The 27340-nt window shown below is 42.0% G+C and overlaps 1 protein-coding gene across 13 annotated transcripts in view; it reads left to right on the forward strand.

Annotated features, from left to right (window-relative positions):
- The first annotated feature begins 383 nt into the window (after positions 1 to 383).
- Positions 384 to 27340, forward strand: part of Sufu (SUFU negative regulator of hedgehog signaling) — a 119147-nt gene continuing 92190 nt past the window's right edge. For 12 of the 13 annotated variants that reach the window (XR_009227317.1, XR_009227318.1, XR_009227319.1 and 9 more), the window contains exons 1-2: positions 384 to 753; positions 5081 to 5215. Coding sequence is in view for 8 of the 13 variants with exons in the window: in XM_046449988.2 (XP_046305944.1) it covers positions 572 to 753; positions 5081 to 5215 (317 nt within the window). In the remaining 5 variants the exon portion in view is untranslated. The remainder of the gene's footprint in view (positions 754 to 5080; positions 5216 to 27340) is intronic. The other variant, XM_046449986.2, reaches the window with a different exon arrangement.

Here is a 27340-nt window from a genome sequence, read left to right on the forward strand (position 1 = left end):
AGGCCCTAGGTATGATCCCCAGCATTGGGAAAAAAAAATCTGTTAACACTAATGCCAAACGAACGAATGCACCAATCCATTTTAGATTTGTGTTTAAATTGTCAGCAGGCATGTCAGCAAAACAGTGACAAGCACTTTGTCGACCCATTTCCCAGTGCTTTCGTGGGACCCTAGCACTTATAAAAGATGCTTGATCCCTATTTAAACCAGGGTTCCTCCTAACACTAGGGGGAGACCAAGAGCCTTGGGATACAGTGATAGGGAGGCGGAGCTTGTTGTCAATTCATGCCTTCCCCACCTGTGATTGGCAAAAACATTAGCCAATAGGTGCCAGGACAGGGCGCGCCGCGCCCCGCCCCCTCGAGCTCCCTGCGGCCCCGAGGCACCCTCTGGCAGACTCCGAGGCGGCGACGGCTTGGGTGGACAGTGCACCGTGCGCAGGCGCAGAGCTAGACCTCGCTGCAGCCCCCGTCGCCACCGGGAGTCGCACCCACCGAGTCAGCCCTCTGGCCGGTCAGTACGCTCGCCCTCCTCCGCCCTCCCAGGTTTCCACAGTGCCCTACGCACCCAGATGGCGGAGCTGCGGCCTAGCGGCGCCCCCGGCCCCACCGCGCCCCCGGCCCCTGGCCCTACTGCCCCTCCGGCCTTCGCCTCGCTCTTCCCTCCGGGACTGCACGCCATCTACGGAGAGTGCCGCCGCCTTTACCCTGACCAGCCGAACCCCCTCCAGGTTACCGCTATCGTCAAGTACTGGTATGCCCAGGGCCGCGGGGAGGACAGTGGCGGGCTGGGAAGGCTTAGAGCGCCGGGAGCGAAGTAATTTGCGGGAGTGGGAGGAGGTGGAGGGGACGTGAATGGTTAAGGCACTTGGAAGGAGTGCTTCCTGCTGCGAGAGAATGGGTTAAGGCCGAAGTTAGGAATGGGGACAAAGGGGTTAACGGAACCTGTGGGTAGAGAAGGGTTAACCGAGATTAAGAGAACAGAGTGAGAACTGGGGGTGTGTGTTGGAGCAGAGGGGGAACGGTATGAGAGGGAATTGTAAACGTGGTGAAAGGAGGGGGCACCTTTAGGGGATCATTAGTGGGCGAGGGGAAGCCAAGGGGGGCTGCTGAAGTGGGATGGGGGAGGCGAGGCGGGGCCTGGGGAGCATATTAGAGGGCTCTGGAGGAGCGAGGCTGGAGAAGCTCACAATGCATGGGCTAGGAGCGAGTCTGGGGGTCCTGGGACTGTCTTTGGGTTACAAGCCGAGCAGGATGAGAGCGCTGTTCTTGTAAGGAGATGAAGAGGAGGTCTCCTTTTGATACCTTCGGGATGAACTCCGGAGTCGTATCATTGTAAAGCTATTGCTTTTGAGTTTGATGGAGCAACTCTTCCTGATAAACTTTTTGCTTACTCTGCACAGTTCTCTTTCTCTCTGCAGAACTTCCTTTTGGCTTTGCAGCTCCTTTGCTTTGAGACGTTAGTGAATATCAGGAGCAGAGAGCCATGGTTTAACTCAGGATTGAAGGAACCTCAGCTTCCCATTTCCAGTGGGAAGTAAATAATGGAGAGACCTGGCTAGTGGGCAGGGAAGAAAGAAGTGCCCTGGGACATTAAACGAAGCTGCTTCTCCACAGCTTTAGAACTGAGGCAGCAGTTTCACTGGGAAGCCCAGGGTAACCTTCAAGTCACTCTCTTAAGGGCCATTTTGCTGATGGGCTGCTCTTGGGGTAGTTTACCATTGTTTGCAAACTGTTTTTACTTCAGCCTTTAGACAAAACAGGTGTTATGAAGACTGAAAAACAGCCTGTCCTCTGGTCTTTGTGGACCAAAAGTTGACTGAGGAACTGGTTGAATCTGTCCAAGACCACATTCATGCAGACACTGTTTTAAAAGTCCTCTTTCAGGGGGTACTAAAGGTCTTTCAGGCAGGTTCTTGGCTGATGGCAGAGAGTAGACCTGATGGGAGAAGTGGATGTCTTTGTTGGCTACCTCTCCTTTTAGGACTGAGTCTTCTGCATGACCACCTCTTATTGCCTCTGGAGATGACAGTCATTAGGCTGTATAGGGCTCAGGCCATCAGAGAGAATGTGGAGAAGGCTGACAATGTGAAGGGCCTGGAAATCAGCCACCTGCTAAGGAGGAGCCATAGGGAGCACCCTTTTCTGTCCTGGTAGCCCAGAGGAAGTGTGGTGGGAAGACCAGTTCTCTCTGGCAAACTGTTCTTTAGGTGAGAGGAGTTTTTGAAGAGTGCTTCTGAATGGAAAGTAGCTCTTGCTAACTTAATCACCTGTTCTAATTGCACCTCTGTATCTAACTGTGTTGTGATGAACTTGTCTGTGTCATGAGAAAAGTAGGGCTGGCTCTGCATGTTTTTTGTTCAGGTCTCATTTGAGAGTGGGAAATCCCTACACAGGGCAACTGTTTTTATGTCCCTAAGTGGTCATCAGGGTTAGAATTGTGTGTAAAAGGTATTGAAGCACCATGCAAAGAACTAAGAACAGTTAGTATTACTAATACAGCAGTATTTTAAATTCCTGCAGCAGGCTTTTTAGCCAGGCCATCTTTAGAGATGGGCCAGCATGCAATTTCAAATAAGGGGGATTGTGTAGCACTTTGTGAAATTAGAAATTCCACCTAGATGCAGAAAAATCTGAGAATAGTTCAGTGTGTGGTTCTTTCTAAGATTCAGAGGGAGGGGTGGAATTTACAAAATTAAGATACTGAAATTAATTCATATCCCTTATATTTCACATCATCCTCTTTAGCTCTTGTAGGAGGATGACTGATCCAGGCTGCCTGGGTCTGGCTATGGCCCAGGGTGCCTTGGAATTATTTTTACAGTAAAGGGGTGGCTCTTTGGAAGTCGTCCCTGACCAACAGGGACATTTTGGTTGAAAACTGAGACTTTGATTAGCAAGTATCAAAGCAGAAAGGCAGAGCCTATGCCCTGGCTCCATGCCAATCTTGCAACTGCCCTGTGGAGAAAAGTCAGATGTTTGAGGAATTAAGGTGAAGGATACTCTGGGCCCCTGGATAATATCTGTTTCCAAGTGCAAAATTGATTGTTTTCCACATACTCACCTGAGTCTGAGTATTAGAATAGAACACTCATAGCTTGGCAATAGGGGCTAACTTTGTTGGATACTTGGTCATTCCTTGACTCTTAGTAAACTTTTTCTTAATGTGACATCCTCCTGGGAAACTTGGTGGGCAGGAGTACTGCAGTGGTGTGGCAGTTGGAGCAGGGAATAGTGAACACAGTTTCACTGCTTGTTGCTGGATGGTCCTAGGCTGTAGGAGGGGCACCAATGGGAATTTGCAGCAAGAAACTAGAGCAGATGTGGGACTTGTAGTCACCTCCAACTGTTCTGGGGTTCTGCAGCTGTAATGGGGTTCTTCCAGGGATATCTACCCTTTTCTTTCTTCCTTCCCCCTGCAAACTTTTCTAAACGCAGTCATGGAATTAGGCATATGAAATCCTAACTGAATGAGTTAGGAAAAGGGAAGATTTTTCCCTTTTCCTAACTCATTCAGTTGAGATTCTAAGCTATTTGCAATAACTTTCTTATAAGTTCTATAAATAACATCTTTCCTAGCAGAAAAAAATGAGGATTTCTACAAAGGCAAATTATATCCTGACAAAGAGGATAAAACAGTACCTACTGTGTGTGTGTGTGTGTGTGTGTGTGTGTGCGTGAGTGCACGCTGCTGGGTGTTGAACTCAGGGCTGTACTACTGAACTACATCCTCAGCCCAACCTATTGGTTTTAAATAGTGTAAAATTGCATGGTACTGGCACCCATAGTGGAATTACCTGCCTGTGTCTTCTGTTGGTCATTAGTTTCCCTTCAGCAACTAATACACTTGCAGAGTACACTCTATCAGAGTCCCAGGAGCCAGCAAGTTTTTGCAGCCCGTGGGATGGTCAGGTATTTTTTTTTAAATATCTATTTTTTTAGTTGTAGTTGGATACAATATCTTTAATTAATTAATTTATTTTTATGTGGTGCTGAGGATCGAACCCTGGGCCTCGCCCATGCTAGGGGAGCGCTCTACCACTGAGCCACAACCCCAGCTCCCCGCCCCCCCATGGTCAGGTATTTGAGGCAGCTCAAAAGCAGCGTTTGTGGCTAAATGCAGACTTCCTTCTGCTGATGGTTTCCATTTAGTCAGTTTTTCAAGTCTACCAAGTGTCCCTGTCCATTCTGAAGATTTTTTTTTTAAAGCACTAATTATGCTACTAAAGGGAACCTTTATTGAATTAAATTCTCAGAGTGAAATAATGACTGAATCTCTTCCTCAATTACTTCTCTGTTGAAATTGTGAGAGAAATTTAATGTGGTCCTCAGGGCCCCAAGTCATTTAATGTCCCAGCTCTCTCTTTGAGGCAGCAGTCTCCTGGGATTATCGGGATGCAGGCACTCACAGGGCTCAGCCTGCTTCTGCTGCAGTGCTCTGTGCAGAGCTGCACTAGCCTAAGTTTGGCCTTTGTCACTTACAATGATAAAAGACCAGCTTTGGTCTATGGGGTGCAGGGCAGGGTGTGCTTGGACTAGAGGCTTTTGGTTTGTTTAGAACAAACTGTAATTAACATAGGGCACAATATAGTCTTTCAGGAATTAGCTGTCTAAGAGGCAGGACTGGAGCAGAGCCTCTGCTTCCAGGAACAATGCCCATTGGGGATGCTCCGGATGGTCATTCAACAGAGGCCAATTGATTGACTGATGTACCTCTTGCCTTGAAGCTTGGCATGTTTACAGGCACCATAGAAGAAGAGTTAATCCCTGCCAATCCCATTTGGGATCAGTAATTTGAAACAGGAGAAAACAAAATGGGCAACCACCCAGTCTGTTTTATTTCTAAAAGAGGCCCTGCCTGTTGGAGGTAAGAGAATGGAGCTTCTTGTACATGGGGAATTGGGCAGCCTCAGCTGCTTATCCCTTGGTCTCATCCTCAGAGAGGTGTAGCCTCCCCTTAGTTATCTTTTGTCCCAGATTCCTCCAGGATGGGGCCTTTGAGTTGCAAAGCAGAGCCCCTCAGTTTGACATTGTCTGGTTTCCAGGATCATACTGACACCCCTGTCTTTTGTCTTTTTCAGGTTGGGTGGCCCAGACCCCTTGGACTATGTTAGCATGTACAGGAACATGGGGAGCCCTTCTGCCAACATTCCTGAGCATTGGCACTACATCAGCTTTGGCCTGAGTGATCTCTATGGTGACAACAGAGTCCATGAGTGAGTGTATCCCATCAGTCTACCCTCCACCTGCCATTCCTTATCCTTGAGCCTTATTTCTGAGGTTTTCCTGAGTAGGGGTGATAATGTCAATGCTGTGAGGTTGACACTTCTCAGGCGGCACTTCTCTGCTTATATCTATTTGTGCTGTGGTGGTGTAGGCTAGCACCTGAGCACTGCTCCTTTGATGTAGGAAAGTATTGATGATGAGCAAGAGTTCCAAAACCATTAGGTTTTTCCAAGTTTGCTATAGAGTTTGGGCTTTGAGGATAGGCAGCGTGGCTCTGACTCAAAACTTGGGCTGATGCCTCTGTTTTCTCCCACCCTGACCAGCTTAATATGAAAAATTTTAAACACAAAGCAAAATTGGATTTTGCAACAAGCACTCGTATAGCCACAATCCAGATTCCACCATTAACCTTTTACTGTGTTTGCTTTTTTACAAATATATTTATCTATCCCTTTATCCATCTTATTTACTTCATGTATTTATTTATTTGTTTTCTGTGTTTTTTTGTTTTGTTTTGAGATAAGGTCTTGCTTTGTTTATTCAGGATAGCCTCCAGCTTGTGGGTTCAAGGGATTGTCCCACTTTAGCTTTCTAAGAAGTTGGGACTATAAATGTGTGCCGTAGCACCCAGCTTTACCTACTTCCCTTATATTTGCATAATCTGTGCTTGGATTATCCACAGCATGTGTTTTCTCCTGGTCTGTTTCCAGTTGCTGTCTTGCACACTTTTACATTGTACCTACCACCCTTCTTTCCCTTTATAATCAATTAATTTGTGTTTAGAGAAAGCAAACACATTTCATTTTAATTCCAAGGTAAATATAATCAAGTTAGTATTAAGTTCTCTAAAATAACAGCTGTAATTGGAATCATTATAAAAAGTAACAATACAGTCAGGTGTAGTGGCACACACCTGTAATCCTTCACTTTGGAGGATTATGCAGGAAGATTGCAGGTTCAAGGCCAGCCTGGGCAATTTAGTGACACCATCTCTCAAGATAAAAAAATAAAAATAAAAAAGGCTGGGGATATAGCTCAATGGTGGCTACTGGTTTCAATCCTCAGTATTAAAAAAAAAGATAACATTTATTAAGTACTGTGATTAGGGGCTAGCTATTCTTTTTTTTAAAGAGAGAGAGAGAGGGAGAGAGAGAGAGAGAGAATTTTAATATTTATTTTTTAGTTTTTGGCGGACATAACATCTTTGTTTGTATGTGGTGCTGAGGATCGAACCCGGGCTGCACGCATGCCAGGCGAGCGCACTACCGCTTGAGCCACATCCCCAGCCCGGCTAGCTATTCTTCTAGTGACTTTATATGTTACTATTGAATTTAATTTTCACATTAACACTATAAAACTGATAGATGGTTTGCACATAAAGAAACTGAGACACAAAGAAGTTCTTTTAACTGGAAGAGCCAGGACTTGAATGCAGGCGGTCTTGCTCTAGAATCCATATCCTTGTTTTTTCTTTTTCTTTCTTTCTTTTTTTTCTTTTCTTTTTCTTTTTTTTTGTGAAGCTGGGGATCAAACCCATGGTCTTGCACATAGTAGGCAAGTGTGTGACCACTGAGCTACTTCCCTAGCCCTGAGAGTCCATATACTCTTCCCGCTGCCACTACCCCTAGTATTGAGGATTGAACCCAGGGGTGCTTTACCACTAAGCCATATCCCAACCCTTTTTATTTTTATTTTTTAATTTTGAGACAGTATCTTACCAAATTGCTGAGCTGCCCTCAAACTTGTTATCCTCCTACCTTAGCCTCCCAATTTGCTGGGATTGCAAGCATGTTTTACTGTATCTGGCTATTGTCTCTCTCTCATAGATGGAGAAACTGACTCTCTCTCAAAGTCTGAGCTTATAACCACTGGGCTGACTATAGGCCTAACCCTGTTATTAAGCTCAGAGGCCCAGGCCTTATCTCCTACTGATTACATGTTGGGAGCAACATCTGGGTCTACCTTTTCAGCTTTCCAATGGATCCTTTGTAGTATCAGCAAAAGGCTTTGGGAACAGGGACTTAATCATCCCCAAATGGGAACCCTGCATTACAATATTAATAATGGAGATAGAATAGTAAATAGGTGTGGTAAATAAAGAAACCATGCTGGATTTTAATTTATATTTTTAATAAGAATCTACAGAGACTTATTTAGTGTAGCTGGCCTGTACCTTTTTTTTTTTGGGGGGGGGTACTGGGGATTGAACTCAGGGGCACTTAACCATGGAACCACATCTCCAGCCCTATTTTGAATTTTATTTAGAGACAGGGTCTCACTTAGTTACTTAGTGATTTGCTTTTGCTGAGGCTGGCTTTGAACTTTCGATCCTCCTTTCTCAGCCTCCCAAGCTGCTGAGATTACAGGCATGCACCACTGCATCCAGCGCCTGTACCTTTTGTTGACAGATTTATTGTAGTTAGAATACTATTTCCTACATAGCTTAAAGATTCTTCCAGTCTACTTGCTTATTAGGTACTTGCCTAAGCCCCCCAAAACATGCTAAATGTAATAGAGAAATGTCCATATTTTGGTAGGGGCAACCTCTGAATTTGAAATAGGCTCTTCCTTACTGTTTTTCCTATTTTAATACTACTCCCTTAGATGTATATAATTTCCTTATGATGAAGTTCTCTGATACGCGTATGTCATTTATGATAAGAGTGAGCTCTATTTTTCAAGCCTAGTATTTTTTAGCATTACATCTGCCATTAGAAGGAAATGGAAGGAATGTCCTCAGATATTTACCTAGTTCCATTCTATGCTGTCAAAAGTGCCTTTATAATTGCCTTGTGCTGGTATGACTGGTTTCTTCTTGAAAATGCTAAATTTCTTGAAGAATGATTTGCTTTTCCAAACACTGCATGTGATGAGATCTCTTTAAAGTGGGTTAATGAAGGGGGAGAAATGAATTACAGTAGAGGGGGTAGAGAGAGAAGAGGGGAGGGGAGGGGAGGGGAGGGGGGATAGTAGAGGATAGGAAAGGCAGCAGAATACAACAGACACTAGTATGGCAATATGTAAATCAATGGATGTGTAACTGATGTGATTCTGCAATCTGTATACGGGGTAAAAATGGGAGTTCATAACCCACTTGAATCAAAGTGTGAAATATGATATATCAAGAACTATGTAATGTTTTGAACAACCAACAATAAAATTTTTTAAAAAAAGGAAAAAAAAAGAAAAGAACTTTATCAATTTTAACATAAAAATTTTATATTTAGAAGCCATAAAAAAATAAAGTGGGTTAATGAAGCCAGGCATGGTGATGAACACCTCTAATCTCAGAGATTTGGAAGGCTGAGGCAGAAGAATCCCAAATTTAAGACCAGCCTGAGCAATTTAGCTGTACACTATCTCAAAATAAAGAATAAAAAAAGGACTGGGGTGTAATTTTTGTGGTAAAGTGCCTCTGTTTTCAAACCCCAGTATCAAAAAAGAAAAAAAGATACTGAATTCTCATTTAATATAGTACTTGAAGCTGAGGTCAGAAAGGTATTCTGCTACCCAGTATAGGGGATAAGAGGTGCTGGATTGGAGTTATGACACTAGGATCTCTGACAACAACGTTCTTCTTCTATTGTCTTTTGTTTTCTCATTTAACAACAACAACAAAAAAATGTTGGGGGGGAAGTGTTAGGTCATTTTTTCAGCAAATATTCATCAAGCACCTATTTTGTGTCAGACAAAGAGCATCATAATAGATGTCTTATGGGTAAAATAGCAGGATATAACTCCTGTCTCAAGGTGCTCACATTCTAGAGGAGAGGGAAATATAGAGATGGCTATTAATAAATGCTTAAATTCACAGGTGTAGAACTTGATCTGGGAGCACAGTGGAGGGAGTGACTTTTAATCAGGCCACTGTGTTGGAAGAGGCTTCATGGTAGAGGTGGAAGAGGAACCTTGCAGGAAGGCCTGGAATGTGATCTGCAGCCTTTCCTTTCAGGGTACCAATACTGTTAGGACTGCAAAATCTACCTGTTTTCAAAAATTCTAGTGCCACCATCACAGTTTTGCTACCTGTTACTTTTTATGCTGCTTTTAAATTGTCCTCTCCTTTTTTTTTTTTAAACTGATATAAATATATTTTCACTTTTTTTTTTTATTATTGCAGTAGTGGGAATTGAACCCAGGAGTGCTACTACTGAGCTATATCCTCAGCCATCTATTTATTTATTTGTTTGTTTGATTGTTTTTGTGGTGCTGGGGATTGAACCCAGGACCTTGTGCATGCGAGGCAAGCACTCTATCAACTGAGCCATATCCCCAGCCCAATCCTCAACCCTTTAAAAACATTTTTTTTTTTTTTTAATTTTATTTTGAGACAGGTTCTAGCTAAGTTGTCCAGGTTGGCCTCAAATTTGCAGTTCTCTTGCCTCAGCCTCCCAAGTTGCTGGGATTACAGGGATGCCTCACCACACCCAGCCCTTTTTTTTAACTGACATAAATATACCTCTTTTTAAAAAATTTTTACTTTTTCCATATTTTCCATTAGTACATTGTAATTATACATAATATTAGGATTCATTTTTACCAGCTATACCTTTTTTTAAAAAAAATATTTGGGCTGGGGCTATAGATGGACACAATATCTTTATTTTATTTATTTATTTTTATGTGGTACCAGGGCCTCATATGTGCTAGGCAAGTGCTCTACCACTGAGCTACAGTGCCAGCCCCTCAGATAGACTTTTAAAAAGTTAAATTGTGCTGGATGTGGTAGCGCACGCCTATAATCCCAGTAATGCAGGAGGATCACAAGTTGAGGCCAGCCTCAGTGACTTAGTGAGGCCCTATCTCAAAGTAAAAAATATGGGGAGCTGGGGATGTGGCTCAGTTGGCAAGCACCCCTGGGTTCAATTCCTGGTATCAAAAATAAATAAAGTTAAATTGCTACCCTGTGTGAAAATTAATATCACTTCCTGTAATTTAAGGTAATTATGGAAATAAACACAATGAAAACAAAGCAACATTTTAATTTTTATTTTATTTTATTTTTTTTTAAATATTTATTTATTTATTTTAGTTTTTGGCGGACACAACATCTTTGTTTGTATGTGGTGCTGAGGATCGAACCCGGGCCGCACGCATGCCAGGCGAGCGCGCTACCGCTTGAGCCACATCCCCAGCCCAAAGCAACATTTTTAAATCATAGCTTAATTCTGCCTGTTGCAGAAGGTTCTAAGCCAGATTTCTGTTTATTCAAGAGATTAGCAAGTATGGGAAAGGTGTTAAAAAGACATCCTAGGGCTCGGGTTGTGGCTCAGAGGTGGAGTGCTTGCCTAGCATGTGTGAGGCCCTGGGTTCAATCCTTAGCACCACATAAAAATAAAACAAAGGTGTTGTGTCCACCTACATCTAAAAAATATAATAATAATATTTTTAAAAAAAGACATTCTAGCTGGTGCACCATAGTACAGTGGTGCACGCCTGTAATCCCAGTGGCTCAGGAGGCTGAGGCATGAGGATTGCGAGTTCAAAAGCAGCCTCAGCAAAAACAAGGTGTTAAACAACTCAGTGAGACCCTGTCTCTAAATAAAATTCAAAATAGGCTGGTAAAGTGGCTCAGTGGTCAAGTGCCCCCAAGTTTAATCCCTGGTACCTACCCCTGCAAAAGAAAAGATATTTGGACACCAAATAGAGATCTCCTCCATAGGATCAGAAAAGTTGAAAGACAACCGTAAAAGGAACTTTTTACTTTGTAAATTGATCTAAGTATTATTTGTTGTCATAGACAAGTTCCACACTTTGGATACATTGATCTCGTCTATCTTCCTTAATTGTACACTTGAGAAAAGTATAGTAGCTTGCCAAAGGACGTAGGCTGATTAATGAGAAATTCAGATCAAAATAGGTTTTCCTCAAATCCCCACTGTTCTGTGTTATCTCTTGTGATTGGGAGATAGAAAGGAATGGGACATTGATTTTCTTTCTTTTTTTTTTAACATCTAATTTTTTTTAGTTGTAGATGGACATGTACCTTTTTTTTTTTTTTTTTGAGAGAGAGAGAGAGAGAATTTTTTAATATTTATTTTTTAGTTTTCGGCAGACACAAGATCTTTGTTTGTATGTGGTGCTGAGGATCGAACCTGGGCCGCACGCATGCCAGGTGAGCGTGCTACCGCTTGAGCCACATCTCCAGCCCTGGAAACGTATTTATTTTTTAATTTTTATGTGGTGCTGAGGATTGAACACAGTGCCTCACACATGCTAGGCAAGTGCTCTACCACTGAGCCATAATCCTAGCCCCACTGTTTTTCTTTAATAATATAAGCATGCCTTTTTTTTTTTCTTTCCAAATAAGTTTTTGCTATCATCCAGGCTCTTTTTTTTTTTTTTTTTTTTTGGTTGTACTGCAGGTTAAACCCAGGGGTGCTCTACAACTGAGCTATATCCCCAGCCTTGTTTTTTTTTTTTTTTAAATATTTTATTTACATTTTAGTTTTCGGCAGAGACAACATCTTTGTTTGTATGTGGTGCTGAGGATCGAACCCGGGCCGCACACATGCCAGGCAAGTGCGCTACCACTTGAGCCACATCCCCAGCCCCCCAGCCTTGTTTTTAAATTTATTTTCTGTTTGGCATTGGAGATTGAACCCAGGGGTACTTCACCACTGAGCCACACCCCCAGCCCTTTTTTATATTTTATTTAGAGATAGAGTCTAAGTTGCTTAGGGCCTCACTAAGTTGCTGAGGCTGGCTTTGAATTTGTGATCCTCCTATCTTAGCCTCCCAAGTCACTGGGATTACAGGCATGTGCCACCATGCCTGGCCCCTAGCCCTTTATTTTGAGATGGGGTCTCACCAAGTTACCGAGGCTGACCTCAAACTTTCAATCATCCTGCCTCAGGCTTCCCAAGTTGTGGAGTATACCGAGGTATACCCACTATACCCAGCTAGTGCTAAATTCTCTCTGTATATATCATTTTATGTTTCCTCATAATAATTCTTACATGGGAAATTCTTATTACCTCTTGCCTATAGATAGATCAATTCAGAGAAGCTGTTGTACAGCTAGTAAATAAAAAGCCAGGTCTGGTGATCCCAAAGCAAGGTTTCTTAGTTACAATACCATGTTGCCTTTCCATTTTACTCAGTTAATAGCATCCTCCTAGTAGGATCTTTCTTTTTTTTTTCACAGCTTATTGAGCGTAGAAAGGCCAGAAGGTTTGCATTTTTTTTCCTCTGCATTTTTTCTTGCTCAGGAAAGAGGTCCTGGTAATCCTAGGAAGGGTGAAGAGCAAACTGATTATGAGCTGTGGCTTGGCCGTTTCCATTCAGGCTCTTTCCCTTTGCTCATTCACTAAAGGAAACAGGGCAAGAGAGCACTTGGTTGGATCAAAAAGAGCCTTTTGGTTAGGCTCTGTGGCACACTTATGTAATCCCAATGATTGGGGTGGCTGAGGCAGGAGGATCTCAAGTTCAAGGCCAGCCTCGGCAACTTATCAAGACCTTGTCTCAAAAAATAAAAAAGGACTGGGGATGTAGCTTAGTGGTTAAGCACCCCTGGGTTCAAGTCCCAGTACCAAAAAAAAAAAAAAAAAAATTTAAGTTAAATTATTTATTTACTTATTCATTTAGATACTAGGGATTATAAATTATTATTATTTTTTTGAGTACTGAGGATCCTACCCAGGACCTCACACATGTAGGTACATACTCTACCACTGAGCTCTATTCCCAGGAGTGCTATAAATTTATTTTTTGACTCATATATAAAAATTATAATATGTGGTATACATTATATATTGTGTAGTGTTTAAATCAGGTTAAATATATCTATCTTCTCAGGCATTTATCATTTCTTTATGGTGAAAACATTCAAAATCCTTTCTTGTAGCTTTCTGAAATATATATTACAAATCACCCTAGTATATAGTGGCACACTATACTATACTTTTTGCTTTTTATTTTATCCCACAAATACTGCCTTGTTGGTAGGCATGCCCAATGGAGTTTGAAGTTGTTCTGAGTCTCTTGGGGGCTGGAACTGCTGCTGGCCAGCTTACTATGGCTGCTTCCATTCTGTTGGTGGAGATTCTCCTTTTCCCTTCCTGTTCTTCCTAGCTGGGCTCTGCACTACGTAAGTTATTTATTAAAACACTGGACAGAGATTAACTTTTTTACTTGTTTAGTGTGGCCTTGGTCCCTTACAGTTTTATCTGACTACAACTTGGATCCCACTGATCAACCCTATCCCCGTCCTTTCCCCAGCTGTTCTTCCAGGCCTGGGTAACCACCCTTCTGCTTTTAATTTCTTTGAGTGGATCAGGTCTGGAAGAGGCTATTTCTGAAGTTAGAGAGATGGCACAGGTTCTGGCTCAGGGTAGCCATAGGGAAGAGCAGATGGCTTTTCTAGGAAGCCAGAGGCTACCCACAACTGATTTCAGTGCTTTACTGACCTGACCAAGTCCTTCAGCTTGGTAGATGCCAGACAGCTGAGCCTCAGCTGCCAAGTGCTCGTTGGAAGCCTGCAGTTCTGGCCTTTCCTTTATGGCCAGGCAGCTGTGGATAGAATATGGGGATTCATGGGGATGCAAAAGAGATGGCTTCAGTGCCCTTCTTTGTGGATTTCTGGCTGCCCTTGCTATAGCCAGTAGCTCTGACTGGACAAAAACCGTACAGGGCCCCTAATCAAGGCACAGGAGACTGGCTAATTGGAAAGTGTGTTTGTGAATTCAGGCTGACTTCCCTGGTGGGATTCCACTGGAGCAGGTCATCTGTTGTACAAATCAGGGTAGTTCCAAAGACAGTCTTTTTTGTGGAGTTGGCCCAAATGCTGCACATGGGTAAAGGCCACACCTGACCACCATATGAGATCTAGGCCCTGTCCCACAAATACTGCCTTGTTGGTAGGCATGCCCAATGGAGTTTGAAGTTGTTCTGAGTCTCTTGGGGGCTGGAACTGCTGCTGGCCAGCTTACTATGGCTGCTTCCATTCTGTTGGTGGAGATTCTCCTTTTCCCTTCCTGTTCTTCCTAGCTGGGCTCTGCACTACATAAGTTATTTATTAAAACACTGGACAGAGATTAACTTTTTTACTTGTTTAGTGTGGCCTTGGTCCCTTACAGTTGAGAAATGCTAATTTTCCCTACTCGAAGTTTCGTTTGTAGGAACTTTTTAACATACTATTTCATCCCCTAGGGTTTCCAATAGAAATTCTGCTTTTACCATAAATATCTATTTGAGAGCTTGGCTTGTCCGTCCTCCCTCCCTCCCTCCCTCCCTTCCCCTCCCCTCTATTTTTTGGTGGGGGGGGATGTACTGAAGATTGAACCCAGAAGTGTTTAACCACTGAACCACATCCCCAGCCCCTTTTATTTTTTATTTTGAGACAGAGTCTCACTAAATTGCTAAAGCTGGTCTTGAACTTGCAATCCTCCTGCCTCAGCCTCCTGAGTCACTGGGATTACAAGCATGCACCATAGTACCCCACAGATCTTTCCTCTCTTTGGGCCTGTGGTTTCCTCCCAGATCTCACTGGAGCACCTTACTAAGCCACCTGCAGATGTCAGGTCCCAGTGTTTCCTGGCTGGGTTCATCAGGCTCGAGAAGCCTTGGTCCCTCTGCCTTTCTGCTCAGAGGTGTTTAGTTTCAGGATGACTTTATGAAATACTGGTGTTCTCTGCTAAGGACATGGATCTGGGCCACATAAAAAGAGTAGGATACTGTTGATCTTAGCCCAGAAGGGGTAGAGGCTAGCAGGGTCCCTAAAGCTCTCCCTGATGCCAAAGCTACCACTCTGGGTTGGATTTCAGCCCCTAGATCTTTGAATTTAAAATGTTAAGGAGAATTCATTTTTTTTCATAGCCACAGGAAGACCTAAGATATTGTGGGGGCTCTGGCAGATCTGTGTGAGTGGTAACTTCATCCTTTATAAAACATTTCATTTGCAGCATGAATTTTCTTATCCTTTTGGATTCCAAATTCTCCAATATAAAGACCCTCAGTGCTAAGGGACAGTTAGAAAGAGTCTCTAGTGGGCTTAGTCTGAATCACTTAAGAAAAAGTCCAAGAGGCCTAGGATTAGGGAGTGAATGCCAGGCCAGAGTAGTGTCAGAGAAATTTCTTTTTCCTCCTTGAAGAGATTTGGAAGCATTTATGGGCTTCCCATGATCTAATCTTTCAATCCCAGGATTTTTCCCAGTTTGACCCACCTTTCTGGGCTCCCATTTTCTAGGTCATGACTTTTTCTACATTGATTGGTGGGTGACCTTCATACCTACCACATTCAGAGTCTGGGCTCGCCAGAATCTTCCTTTTCCAGCATTCTGATTCAGAAGTCCCAACTCTAGCCTTTGCCCTTTGACTCCTAAATACATTCCTGTGTCCTGCCTCTGAGGTATCTAATTCTACTTCATTTTCTATTTCAGGACCTCAGCTCTAATCTCTGAATCTGTTCTCTCTGACAAGAGCACTCCAGACATTTCTCTCTGAGGGATGATCTCCTCACTCCTCCAAATAACTTTGCAGCTTGCTGGCTTCCCTGCTATCCAGGACAGCAGTACACCCACCAACAAAGCTATGTCGAATCCTTGTACAGGCAGAACAGCAGACAAGATGATGTGTTTGTGTAAGGGTACAGTGGAAAATCTCTCCAAACTACTGACCTTAAAAATCCTAGCATTGGTTTGATGTAGGATGGTGAAGTCCCAGGAAGGAAGAAGACAATGAGGGTTAGGCACTGGGAGCAGCTTTTGGTTTTGCTGTTTCCCTGGGCTATAGAGAGAAGAAAGGGCTATCTTCTCCCGCTCTATGATCTCCAATGCTTCAAGAAACTTAAAACATGTAGTGATAGTGGAACACACAGCCCTTATTTTATACAGGGTACTATTCTAAGAGCTTAAATAAATTAATTAAATTAACTCATTTAATTCTCAGAATAACTATGAAGTAGGATTTATTCTCCTTAATTTTTAGGTAAGATATTAGGGAACATATCCACCCAGTAAGTAAACACTGGAACTGGAATATAAACCCAGGCAATCTGGATTCTCCACCCTCTTCAGAGAGAACACTGGAGAACTCTATTAAAATTATGCACCTAAGTTAAAGTTATCTTGGTTTAGTGTATGATCATAACTGAATAGAATTAACCAGGAACTCTGTGTCGAAGCAAATTTATAGAGAAGACAGTGTCCTGCAGGGTAATAGCAAGATGTTACAAACGGACAGTAGGTGACAGAATCCTGTCATCTCTCAAGTTAAGGCTTCTGCAACCTTAACTGAAGTTATTTTCAAAAAATAGCCAGTAAGCCAGGTGCCATGGTGCATACCTATAATCCCAGCTACTGGGCAGGCTGAGGCAGGAGAATCTCAAGTTTGAGGCCAACCTCGGCAATTTGGCAAGACCCTGTCTTAAAATGAAAAATAAAAGGCCTGGGGATGTAGCTTGGTGGTATACCCTTGGGTTCAATCCTCAATTAAAAAAAAAAAAAGTTATCAGTAAAATTTACAATTTTTTTGTTTTTGTTTTTGATTTTGATTTTTTTGTGATGCCGGGAGTGGAACCCAGGGCCTCATGTATGCAAGCCAAGTGGTCTACCACTGAGCTGTACCTACCTGCAGCTCTTTAAAAGTGCAAGGGTGATTTTTTGCTGGCTTTAATGACAGGTTCACATGATCATGCTTCTTGTGGTCAGGAATGTACCCAGAATTCCAGTAGCCAGGAACATATCTTGGCTAGGATTTGCGGGGCATCAGGTCATTCTCTCTCAGGCCAGGTATAGACATAGGGAACTTTTCCAGGCTGGAGTATGTCATAAACTTCTAGCTAATTAGGTGTCTGCTGTGCCAATCTGGGAAGAATTTTTTTTTTTTTAATATATATTTTTTTTTTAGATTTCGACGGATACAACATCTTTGTTTATATGTGGTGCTGAGGATCGAACCCGGGCCGCACGCATGCCAGGCAAGCGCGCTACCGCTTGAGCCACATCCCCAGCCCCAAGAATTTTTAATCTTACATAAAAACACCCAGGAGAGGATATTTTTTTCCTTTGTTCTTTTTTTTCCTAATTGTTGATGGACCTTTATTTTATTTATTTATATGTGGTTCTGAGGATCGAAACCAGTGCCTCATTCATGCTAGGCAAGTACTCTACCACTGAGCTACCTCAGCCCTTCCTTTGTTCTTATATCAATGCTGATGGTAATTTGTGTGTGTGTGTTGCTGGGGATTGAACCAAGGGCCTTGTGCATGCAAGACAAACACTCTGCCAATTGAGCTATACCCCCAGCACCCCCCATCTTCTTTTCTTGCATTTTAATTCCTGTTTTGTTTTGGTTTTCGGTGGTGCTGGGGATCAAACCCAGGGCCTCATGCATGCTAAGGCAAGTGCTATACTGCTAAGACACATCCCCAGCTTCCTTGCATTTTAATTCCTTTAACATTTTATTTTTAATTCATATTTTTATTTTGGTACTGGTAATTGAACCCAGGAGTGCTTTACCACTGAGCTACATCCCAGCCTGTTTCTAATTTTATTTTGAGACAGGGTCTCACTAAGTTGCTGAGACCGATCTCAAATTTGCAATTTTCCTGCTTCAAACTCCTGGGTGGCTGGGATTATAGGTGTGTGCCACTGCACCCAGTTTAACAATTTATTTTTAAAAGCAGTTTTAGATTTATAAAAAATTGAATAGATAGGTTAGGAATGTAGCTAGAGCACGTGATTAGCATGTATGAGACCCTGGGTTTGAACCTGAGCACTAACCAAAAAAAAAAAAAAAAATTCTCTTTTGAGAAGATGATACAGAGTTCCTATGTATCTTCCTCTCTTCTCTGCTGATAGTTTCCTGTTTTAACATTTTGTATTACTGTGATACATTTGGAAACAATATTGATACATTATTATTGACTAAACTCCATAGTTTACATTAGGGTTCTCTGTGTTGTGCAGTTTTTTAGGTTTTGACAAATGCATGTCGAGTATCTACTCTCATAGTACCATACATAATAGTTTTATGATCTCTGAAAGTTCTCAGTGCTATTCATCCTTCCTAAGCCCCAGAAACCATTAAGTATTTTTTATTGTCTTTGCAGTTTTGCCTTTTCCAAAATGTCATATTGTTGGAATCATATGGCATGTAGCCTTCTCAGAATGACTGCTTTCACTAAGCAGTGTGCATTTAAAGTTCCTCCATACATATTTGTATCTTGAGAGCTCACTTCCTTTTATCATTAAATAATATTCTATTGTGTGGATGTACCTCAGTTTATTATTTATTTGATATTGGGTATTAAACCCAGGAGTGTTTAACCATTGAGCCACATCCCCACCCCTTTTTATATTTTATTTTGAGACAAGGTCTTGCTAAGTGGTTTAGGGCTTTGCTGAGTTGATGAGGCTGGCTTTGAACTTCTGATTCTCCTTCCTCAGCCTCTGGAGTCTCTGGGATCTAATGACGTGTGCTATTGAGCATCTTTTTGTGTGCTCTACTATCATCTCTGCGTTTGTGTGTGTTAGACTGGTAGTTGAACCCCCAGGGGAGCTCTACCATTGAGCTGTATCCCCAGCCCTTTTCATTTTTTAAATTTTGAGATAGAGTTTCACTAAATTGCCCAGGTTGGCCTTGAATTTGCAGCCCTCTTCCTTAACCTCCTGAGTTGCTGGGATTACAGGCACGTGCCGCTCCACCCAACTGTGTATCTTTTGTGACATCTCTTTGTTTTTGTTCCTACCTTTCTCCAATTTCCCACTCTACCTCTCCGTTTTCTCACATCATGAGTTTAGACAGTGGGATTCAGACAGACTTGTTTGGTCACTTCCCCCACCCTTTCTCTGTAGTTTTATTTTCTCCTTTATCTCTTTAACTCAACTAGAATTCTATTTTGAATAGTATGATTACATTGTTTTAATTTTTTAATTTGTTCTAATTTTATACATGGCAGTAGAATGCATTTTGACACATTGTACACAACTTCTTCCTCCAGCTGAACATGGTATAGAGTCACTCAAGTAGTGTAATCATACATGTATATAGGGTAATAATGTCCATCTCATTCCACCGTCCTTCCCATCCCCTTCCCCTTTGGTCAGTTCTTAAGCCATTAAGTAAGTCAGTTCTCCTGAATAGGTGCTGGGCCCACCTCTGAATTTCTCAAACCCAGTTGTAGTTTGTTGTGTGTGTGTTGCTGGGGATTGAACCAAGGGCCTTGTGCATGCAAGATAAACACTCTGCCAATTGAGCTATACCCCCAGCACCCCCTGGATCATGATTTATATATCTTACTTTCCTCCATTGATGTTGTCTTCTGTAAAGTATGGTTGATACTGAGAACTGCAATCATAATCCCAAGGTTTGAAATTGATTGTGTCCATAATATAAACTATATAGAAAAACTGGTGTACAGACTTGTTCACTCAGACCTCATTAGACTTAACCTTGGCTTAAGTGAGAATGAGTGTACTGTATTCCTCTGAGGCCCCAGTGAGACCTCAAATACCCTGTCTCACTTTAACCAACATGAAGACAAAATCTCTAACTCTTCTAGCCTGACTTTTTCCTTTTATATTCATTATTATTGCCCAACTTCTTCGTTATAAATGTGCCTCTTTAATTTATAAAAACAATGAACCATTTTGCCAAAAATGTTAAATTACAAAAAAAGTTTTGGCAAAAAAAAAAATTATTTATAATCCTACCACTGTTGGTTTATACTTCTGTTCTTATGCTGATTCTATAAATACTTCATAGTAACTGATGCTGACCCAGGTGTGCATTGGTTTTCTGCTTTGTGTGTCCTAACATCTTCCAAGATTTCCCTGCTACCTGGATAAAACTGTTTTCTAAATTCAGCTTCCCCACTGCAGCTAAAATTTCCAGATTCTGAAACAGTATATGTGTTTGAGAAGATGACCCCTACTGATGGCTATGTTATATATTTGTCTCCTTGACTTCTTACCGCAGTGCAGAATGCTCTAAGGAGCATGTGTACTAACTGTGCTGGTTGCCTACTTTTCAGTTAATACCTAGATCTTTTGAATCCAAATCACAATTTCACTGTCATGTGGTCATAATAGTCTTGAGGGTATGTTGTTTCTGTTGTTGTCCCCTTAAAAAGGTCAGGATTGGGTGATTAGTGTCACCTAGAAATAAACACCACGAGCCTTCTTACTTCTTCCTTCCTTGTGTGTGTGAATGAAGAATAGTGAGTATCACAGGCTTCATGTATCCGGGTTCACAAAATATTTACAAGCACAAGTGCCCAGAGGTGGTTGAAATCCTTTTCAGGTAATTGTCAGAAGTAAATGGCTTATGAGACTTTCTGTCACACATAGGAAATCAAATAGTGCAGTAATTTCATATGTTTGCAACTGGACTGAACAATGGATCTAAGAGAAAGGGTGGCCTGCTGTCATTTCCTGGTACAGGGTCTACCGGGTGATGGATAGGCAGGCCACATGGTTTCCATCCAGCATTCATCACTGGCCTCTCTTCTTTGGAGGGCCAGACGTCCATTTATTACACAGATTATCAATGTTGGGACATGGTTCTGGGTATGAGGTATGTGTTAATGAATAGCACAAACTTGATCCTGGTCCTCATGGAGCCTTCAGTCTTTTGGTTGAAGATCCTTGAATTGGAAGCATTGTGGGGAGGTGCGCCTGATATAGCTTCAGAACTTTAGGTCATCATGGTGCCTCCCCACCTCCTCTTGTCAAATCAGTGCCTTGAGGCCTGGTGGAAGGTGCTTTGCAATCAGGACTCCTGAGGCTCAGAAATATAGACTGCCTATGTTTGATGCTAGGCTAGCTGCTTTTTGCCAGTGAAGACTTGGGTCCATAGCAGCTTCCCAGAGAGTGTGGTTCCCTGAGCTCCAGGACTTTAAGTAGCACATCAGTTAAAAATAGTGACCCTGGGCTGGAGTTCAGTGGTAGAGTTGCTCAGTGGTAGAGCGCTTGTCTTGCATGTGTGAGACACTGGGTTCTATTCTCAGCACCACATACAAATAAATGAGTAAAAATAAAGGTCTGTCAACAACTAAAAAAATATGTATATTAAAAAAAAAAATAGTGACCCTTTCCCTCCTGCTCCCTCCCATGTTATTCAAGCTCCCAGAGTCCCTAGTCATAGAATCACATTTGCCGCAGGAAGGCCAACCAAGGAGATGCTTCTGTTTTTCTAGAACTGATCTTCATGTGATGATACCTGGGGCAGCTTAGAGCTCTGTCTCTGTCCTCATGTCTTTCAGCTTGAGGTCAGGAGCTCACATGCCATGGCTGTGGGGAGAAATAACTGCCGGATAATGGGGCCTGGTCCAGGCTTCCAGTCCCAGAGGAGTGAGCTGGCTCGTTGTACTTTCTGCCTGTGACAGATTTTGCTCCTAAATGTTTCTTAAAGGATTGACTGTCAAGAGGGGGAAAGAAACAGTGAAAACTGACAGGCAACACTATGGCTTGCCCTAACCCCTTCTCCTTACCGCTCTAGCTTTTCCAATATATCAGGTTGCAGACATGCTGGATTCCTGACCTTAGAGCCAGTCTCACAATTTTTCATTCTTGTAACCAGGGCTTTGTAGAAGCATTGCTAATATGGATCCCTAGTTCTGTGCTGGTTTTTTCACCAGGGACAGTGTCTGCAGCATCCCATTTGGTCACTTTTCTGCTCAGAACCATACAATGACTTCTGTTTCACTGAGTAAAAGCCACAGGTCACAGCCTTCAAGGTCTGTTGCCCTCTTCTTTAGTCTTTCTCCTCTGCTGCAGCTCTTCCCTTCCTCACTTTGCTTTCTTCACTATGGCCCCTATCCTGTTCCTCTGAAGTGCTAGGCACTCTTTTGCCTTAGAGACTATGTACTTGCTGTCCCCACACCTGGAAAGCTCTACCTGCAGATAGCCCCATGCTTCACTAGCTCACCTCTTCAGATCTTTCCTCAAATACCACCTTTCAGTGAAGCCTTCTCTGTCCTCCTTGTTTAAAAGGGGAGCCCTGCTTCTCTCCATGAAGGTTAGGGTTAGGGTACCCAGACAAATAGAAGTAGGGTGGAGAGGGTACATTTTGCAGTTATCAGTAATTGCTTTCTTGAAGTTTTGAATGATATTCAAGGACAAGATGGCAGTCAGGGTTGTCACATCATACAACTCTAGGGGCACTGTTCATTTTATTTTGTGCAGTTGATGCTCCCTGGAGTTCTACAACTCTGGGAGCCCTGGTCATCCAATTGAATGAAGCCCCTAACAGTGAAAAGAGCTAGTGTAAAGATCCTGAGGCAGGAGGGACCTTGAGGTATTTTGGAACAGAAAGAAGGTCAATATAGTAAGAGAGGAAGACAGTGGGGCAAGATGAATTTGCAGAGTTTGAAGGCAATATAAATAATGGGACATTCAATGAAGTTTTTTTTGACTGGTGAGGGAAACAAAGGGATGATGTGGCAAGAGCAGGAATGGGATTTTTAGGAAGCCTTTCCAGTGGTGTGAGACCGCAGTACTAGTATAAGGGAAGGAGAACTGAGTTGAATGATGATTCTGCTTCTCTAAAAAGGAAACGGCAACAAAATTGGCTCAAAGGAAATGCCATTAAGATATTTGAATGTGACTTTGATAGTAACTAAGGGGGAACCTCATTGCTTTTTAATATTATCTTATCATGCTTGCTGTTTAATGTCTTAGCCAGATTATCTCTTTGGAGGCAATGGGAATATTATTACCATTTAGTATTCATTGCTCAACTGAGACACGGTGTACCCATGTATAGCACACACAAAAAGTACAATCCTTGCCCTTGGAAGCTGATATACTAAAAAAAATTTATTTTATTACTCTGTCATGGCCTTCTGGGGTGGCTGGCTTCCCAGAGTACTGGAGGATAGTGGGTGGATCAGGGGCCCCTGGTTAGGTAGCTCCCTTGGCTCTGGGGTCAGTAAGAAGCCCTCAAACTGCATACCTGTGTGTAGAGGGGACCCCACTTCCCCAACTAGACTGTGATCTTGCCTCTGTTGGCTCAGCCTGTCTTTTTTAATTTTAAAAAGATTTTTAAAGATGTTGCTTGAAACTAAAGCCAAGGGAAGCTATCAGAGTTCCCATAGCATGCCACACTGGCTTGGGATCCCCCTGGGACTGAGCCTCTGGTTCTTTGTGGGGACTGAGAGTAGAGGGAAGAACTTACCCCCAGTCTCCACCCAAAGTTGACTGTGAGCTTCCACCACTCTTTAAGAAAGAGTCTGCTGCTCCTAGCATGGATTTTTCTTAAATTTGATGCTTTAGTCTGAGAAGTTCTTTGCTTACTGAAAGCCCAGGACAGAGTTAAGCAGCCAAAGTATTGGGAGCCAGGAGAGTTTGTTTGGCAGGATTCTCAGCTGAATCAGTCCTAAGAGCTACTGTTTTTAAACTTGAGGAATGCTGTGGGAATGCAGTCCTTGGCTCCCAGCAAGGGGTCTTAGGAAAGGGCTACTTGAGTGAGTCAAATGTATTTCATGAATCTGTTTGGACAGGGTTTAGCAGGAAAAAAGCATGTGAGATTCAGAGTTAAAACTCAAAGGTGACTGGCTGCTTCCATTGCAGCCTATTACACTCCCAGCTCGCAGTGTGATCGTAGTCTCCATTGGTGTGTTGTTCTTTCGCTTTTGTTTTTTGCAGTGCTTGTAAATGAACCCAGGACCCTGTGTGCACTGCCCAAGCACTCTACCATTAAACTGTGTCCCCAGCCTTAAACCAATGTGTTCTTTTTTTCCTTTTTTTTTTTAAGATTATACAATGATTTATATAATGGGAAGCTAACTTTTTTTTAGTGCTCTCAAAATATTACCGTATAAACATATTTCAAAATAACTTCACAAAGTTTACTACCTAGTACTGTACTTGTGCTGTCACCAAACATCATTTCCAAATGGTTGATGAAGTATTAGTAATTGTGAATTGTTCAAAGTGAAAGCATTGTCTCTACAAATATTTATTTAGAATTATTTGTTGAATTCCACTGTAATGACTATCGTTATGTGTGGTAGCAGTCAGGAAGAGTTTCAGGTTTGGTTTGAGGGCTTTGGGAGCTATCCCAGACCAGGAAATGGTGTAAAGCTGGCAGATTTCAGGCTGGAAGCACTGGGCCCATTAAGCCTCAGAGCCTGGAAGCTGCAGGCATCTGTAGAAGTTCCCAGGGGACATGATGAGCAGGGACTTCTAGCAATCAGTAAGAGGAGAGGTGATTAGGCATGCATGCGTGAGCATGCTCACCAGTACCAGACTCTGTGCCATCCCAGAAAGTTTCCCACTGCCCTGCGGGGTGAGTGTCTTCACCCCAGTTGTACAGATGAGGCATCTGGGGCACATGTAAGTTAACTTTTCCCAGGGTCAGCCAGAAGATGGGTAGAGGTGGGATTGGCATCGCCTTAGTCAACCTCCACAGCCTGTATTTGTGGCCATGTTGCTGGCTCTTCTCTAGCCTATTATTGGGCTCCTGGAGAGGTAGAGTTTTACATAATTTCTACCATAAGTCCACCCTGTGACCTCCAACAGGCCAAAGAGGGCCAAGACTGAGACTATCCGATGTCCATCTTCCTTACTGCCCTGTTTCCCTGTTACTGCTGGCAGGCTCACCATTTTGCCCCCACCACTTAGCCCTTACCCTTGGGCAGGCCTCTAGTCCTCCTCATGTCTTCTGCACCATTTTTATTTTTTCATTTCATTGCTTGCTTGATTGATTGATATTTTGCCCAGGCTGACCTCAAACTTCTGGGCTTGAGTGATGCTGCCTCAGCTTCCCCAATAGCTGGGGCATTAGGCATGTGCAACTGCACCCAGCTACACAAATATTTTGAATCATACTTTGTTAACTTTTGTGTCACAATTTTTCATGACCATTTGCTTTTGGTAAAATCTGCATGGTAGGAAATTTACTTTTTTCACCATTTTTAGTGTATTGTTGAGTGGAATTAAATATAACTAACCTCATCACCATTCATTTTTGGAACTTTTATATCTTCCTAAACTGAAACTTTGTACCCATTAAATAATAATAACTTCCCATTGCCTGCTTTCCTCCATCCTGGGAACCACTGGCTATTTTCTGTCTCTTTGTATTTGACTACTCTTGAGTACCTTGCATAAGCAAATTATATAGTATTTGTCCTTTGTATCTGGTTTATTTCACTTAGCATGGTGTCTTCAGGGTTTACCCATGTTGTGTGTGCCAGAATATTCTTACTTTTTTAAAAGGCTGAATAATACTCTGTTGTTTTTATAATCCACTTATCTATTAATAGGTTCTTAGCTAAGTTGCTTTTAGCTTTTTTGCTGCTGTGAAACAGGTGTACCAAGCCCTGCTTGCAGTGCTTTGGGTGTACCAGCAGAAACCCAGAGGTAGAATTGCTAGATCACATGGTGATTTTTTGTTTAATTTTGTGAGGAACCCACCTCACTGTTTTCCACAGCAGCTGCATCCTTTTACAGTTCTACCCATAATGTGCAAGGGCTCTAATTTCATGACCATTTGAAAAGGAGTTATTTACAATAGAGACTCTACACTAGGGTTCAGATGTAAGCTTACCAGGTAGAGGCAGAGAGAGTTCTTCGCCTCTCAAAGCTCACAGAGCAGTCCCTGCTTTCTTGCTAGCCCTGTTTTTTTTTTTTTTTTTTTTAATTGTAGATGGTCACAAAACTTTTATTTATTTGTTTGTTTATTTTTATGTGGTTCTGAGGATTGAACCCAGTGCCTCACACAGCTCTACCACTGATCTGCAATCCCAGCCCAAGCTCTGGTTTTTAATGACTGTAATGCCCTACCATACAACATACCAGAATTTATATAATTCCCCTATTTTAGGACATTTAGAGTGTTTTTAAATTCTTTTTACTCTTATAAATGCTGCTGAATATGTTTATGCCAAAGGCTTTTTCCAAATATGAGAGTATTCCCTTAGGATGAATTTTCAGAACTGGGAGCAACTACTATAAATAATAGCTAGCAATAGCTTGCACTTAAATTATACCTACCGTGTTCCATATACGGGGATCACAGGCACATATCATCTTTTGTGGCTTTTTAAAAATTTTTTTCTTAGTCATATATGGGCACAATGCTTTTACTTTAAGTGATGCTGAAGATTGAACCCAGTGCCTCACTGTGCTAGGCAAGTGCTCTACCACTAAGCTACAACTCCAGCCCCTTTTGTAGCTCTTTTCTTAAGACTATTTTTAGAACTGTTTTAGGTGTTCAGCAAAATTAAGCAGAAGGTACAGAGTTGCCATATACCTTTCTCTTGTACTCACATATACAAACAAGTACATTCTCTTCTGTTTTATCTTTGTCTCTATTAAATACTATGAATTCATACTGATTCCTTCAGTTTCAAAACTATACCTGGGGAGTTAATTCTAGCCTGCATTTTTGCTGTTGTTGTTGTTAACATATTTCTGATTGATATATATTTACTAATTTAAAAGAAAAACTTGTGAGACAGGGTCTTGCTAAGTTGCTGAAGCGGCCTCAAACTTGCCACCCTCCTGCCTTGGCCTCCAAAGTCACTGGGATTATAGGCATAGGCCACTGTGACTGGCTATTTACCAATTTTTAATTTCTCTGACAGAGAAACCCAACTCTCATTATACACAATACATTTACACATAGTGTAGCTTCAGAATTAACCCATACTAGTGCAAAAGTAAACCAACTATCTAGAGTTTAGTATTTGTTTACAGCTCTTTTTGTCTTTAGCCTGAAGATACAGCCTTTGGCAAAAAGCTACAAAAGTTATTTGAGTAACTCCCCGCCCCCTTTATTTTCCATCTTTAGTATGGTCATATTGTTTATTTAACCACAGTCAAATAAAATAAGCTAAATAATTTTTTTTCAAATTGCATTTTAGCATTTTCCTCCGTCCTCATCGATTCTATTTTATTTGAGTATGTGAAAATGTTAGCATGGATCCCAAAGTGAGAACTATACAAAAAGGTATATTCAGAAAAATGTCATATAATATCCTGCAGTCCTTTATGTTGGGTTCCCATCTACTATATATAGGCAACCCATCTCAGTTTCCCATTTTTCCTTGCTGTGTAGCTTTTTGCATAAATACACTCATATATGTGTAATTTTTCTATCTTCCCTTCTTTCTTCCTCAAAAGCATACTGTAGAATTCTTTTGCTTTTTTACTTAACAGTGTCCACAT

Source organism: Marmota monax, unplaced genomic scaffold (genome assembly GCF_021218885.2).
Source record: "Marmota monax isolate L192 unplaced genomic scaffold, Marmota_monax_Labrador192_F-V1.1 WCK01_AAM20220418_F8-fsc00004, whole genome shotgun sequence".
NCBI classification, from domain to species: domain Eukaryota; kingdom Metazoa; phylum Chordata; class Mammalia; order Rodentia; family Sciuridae; genus Marmota; species Marmota monax.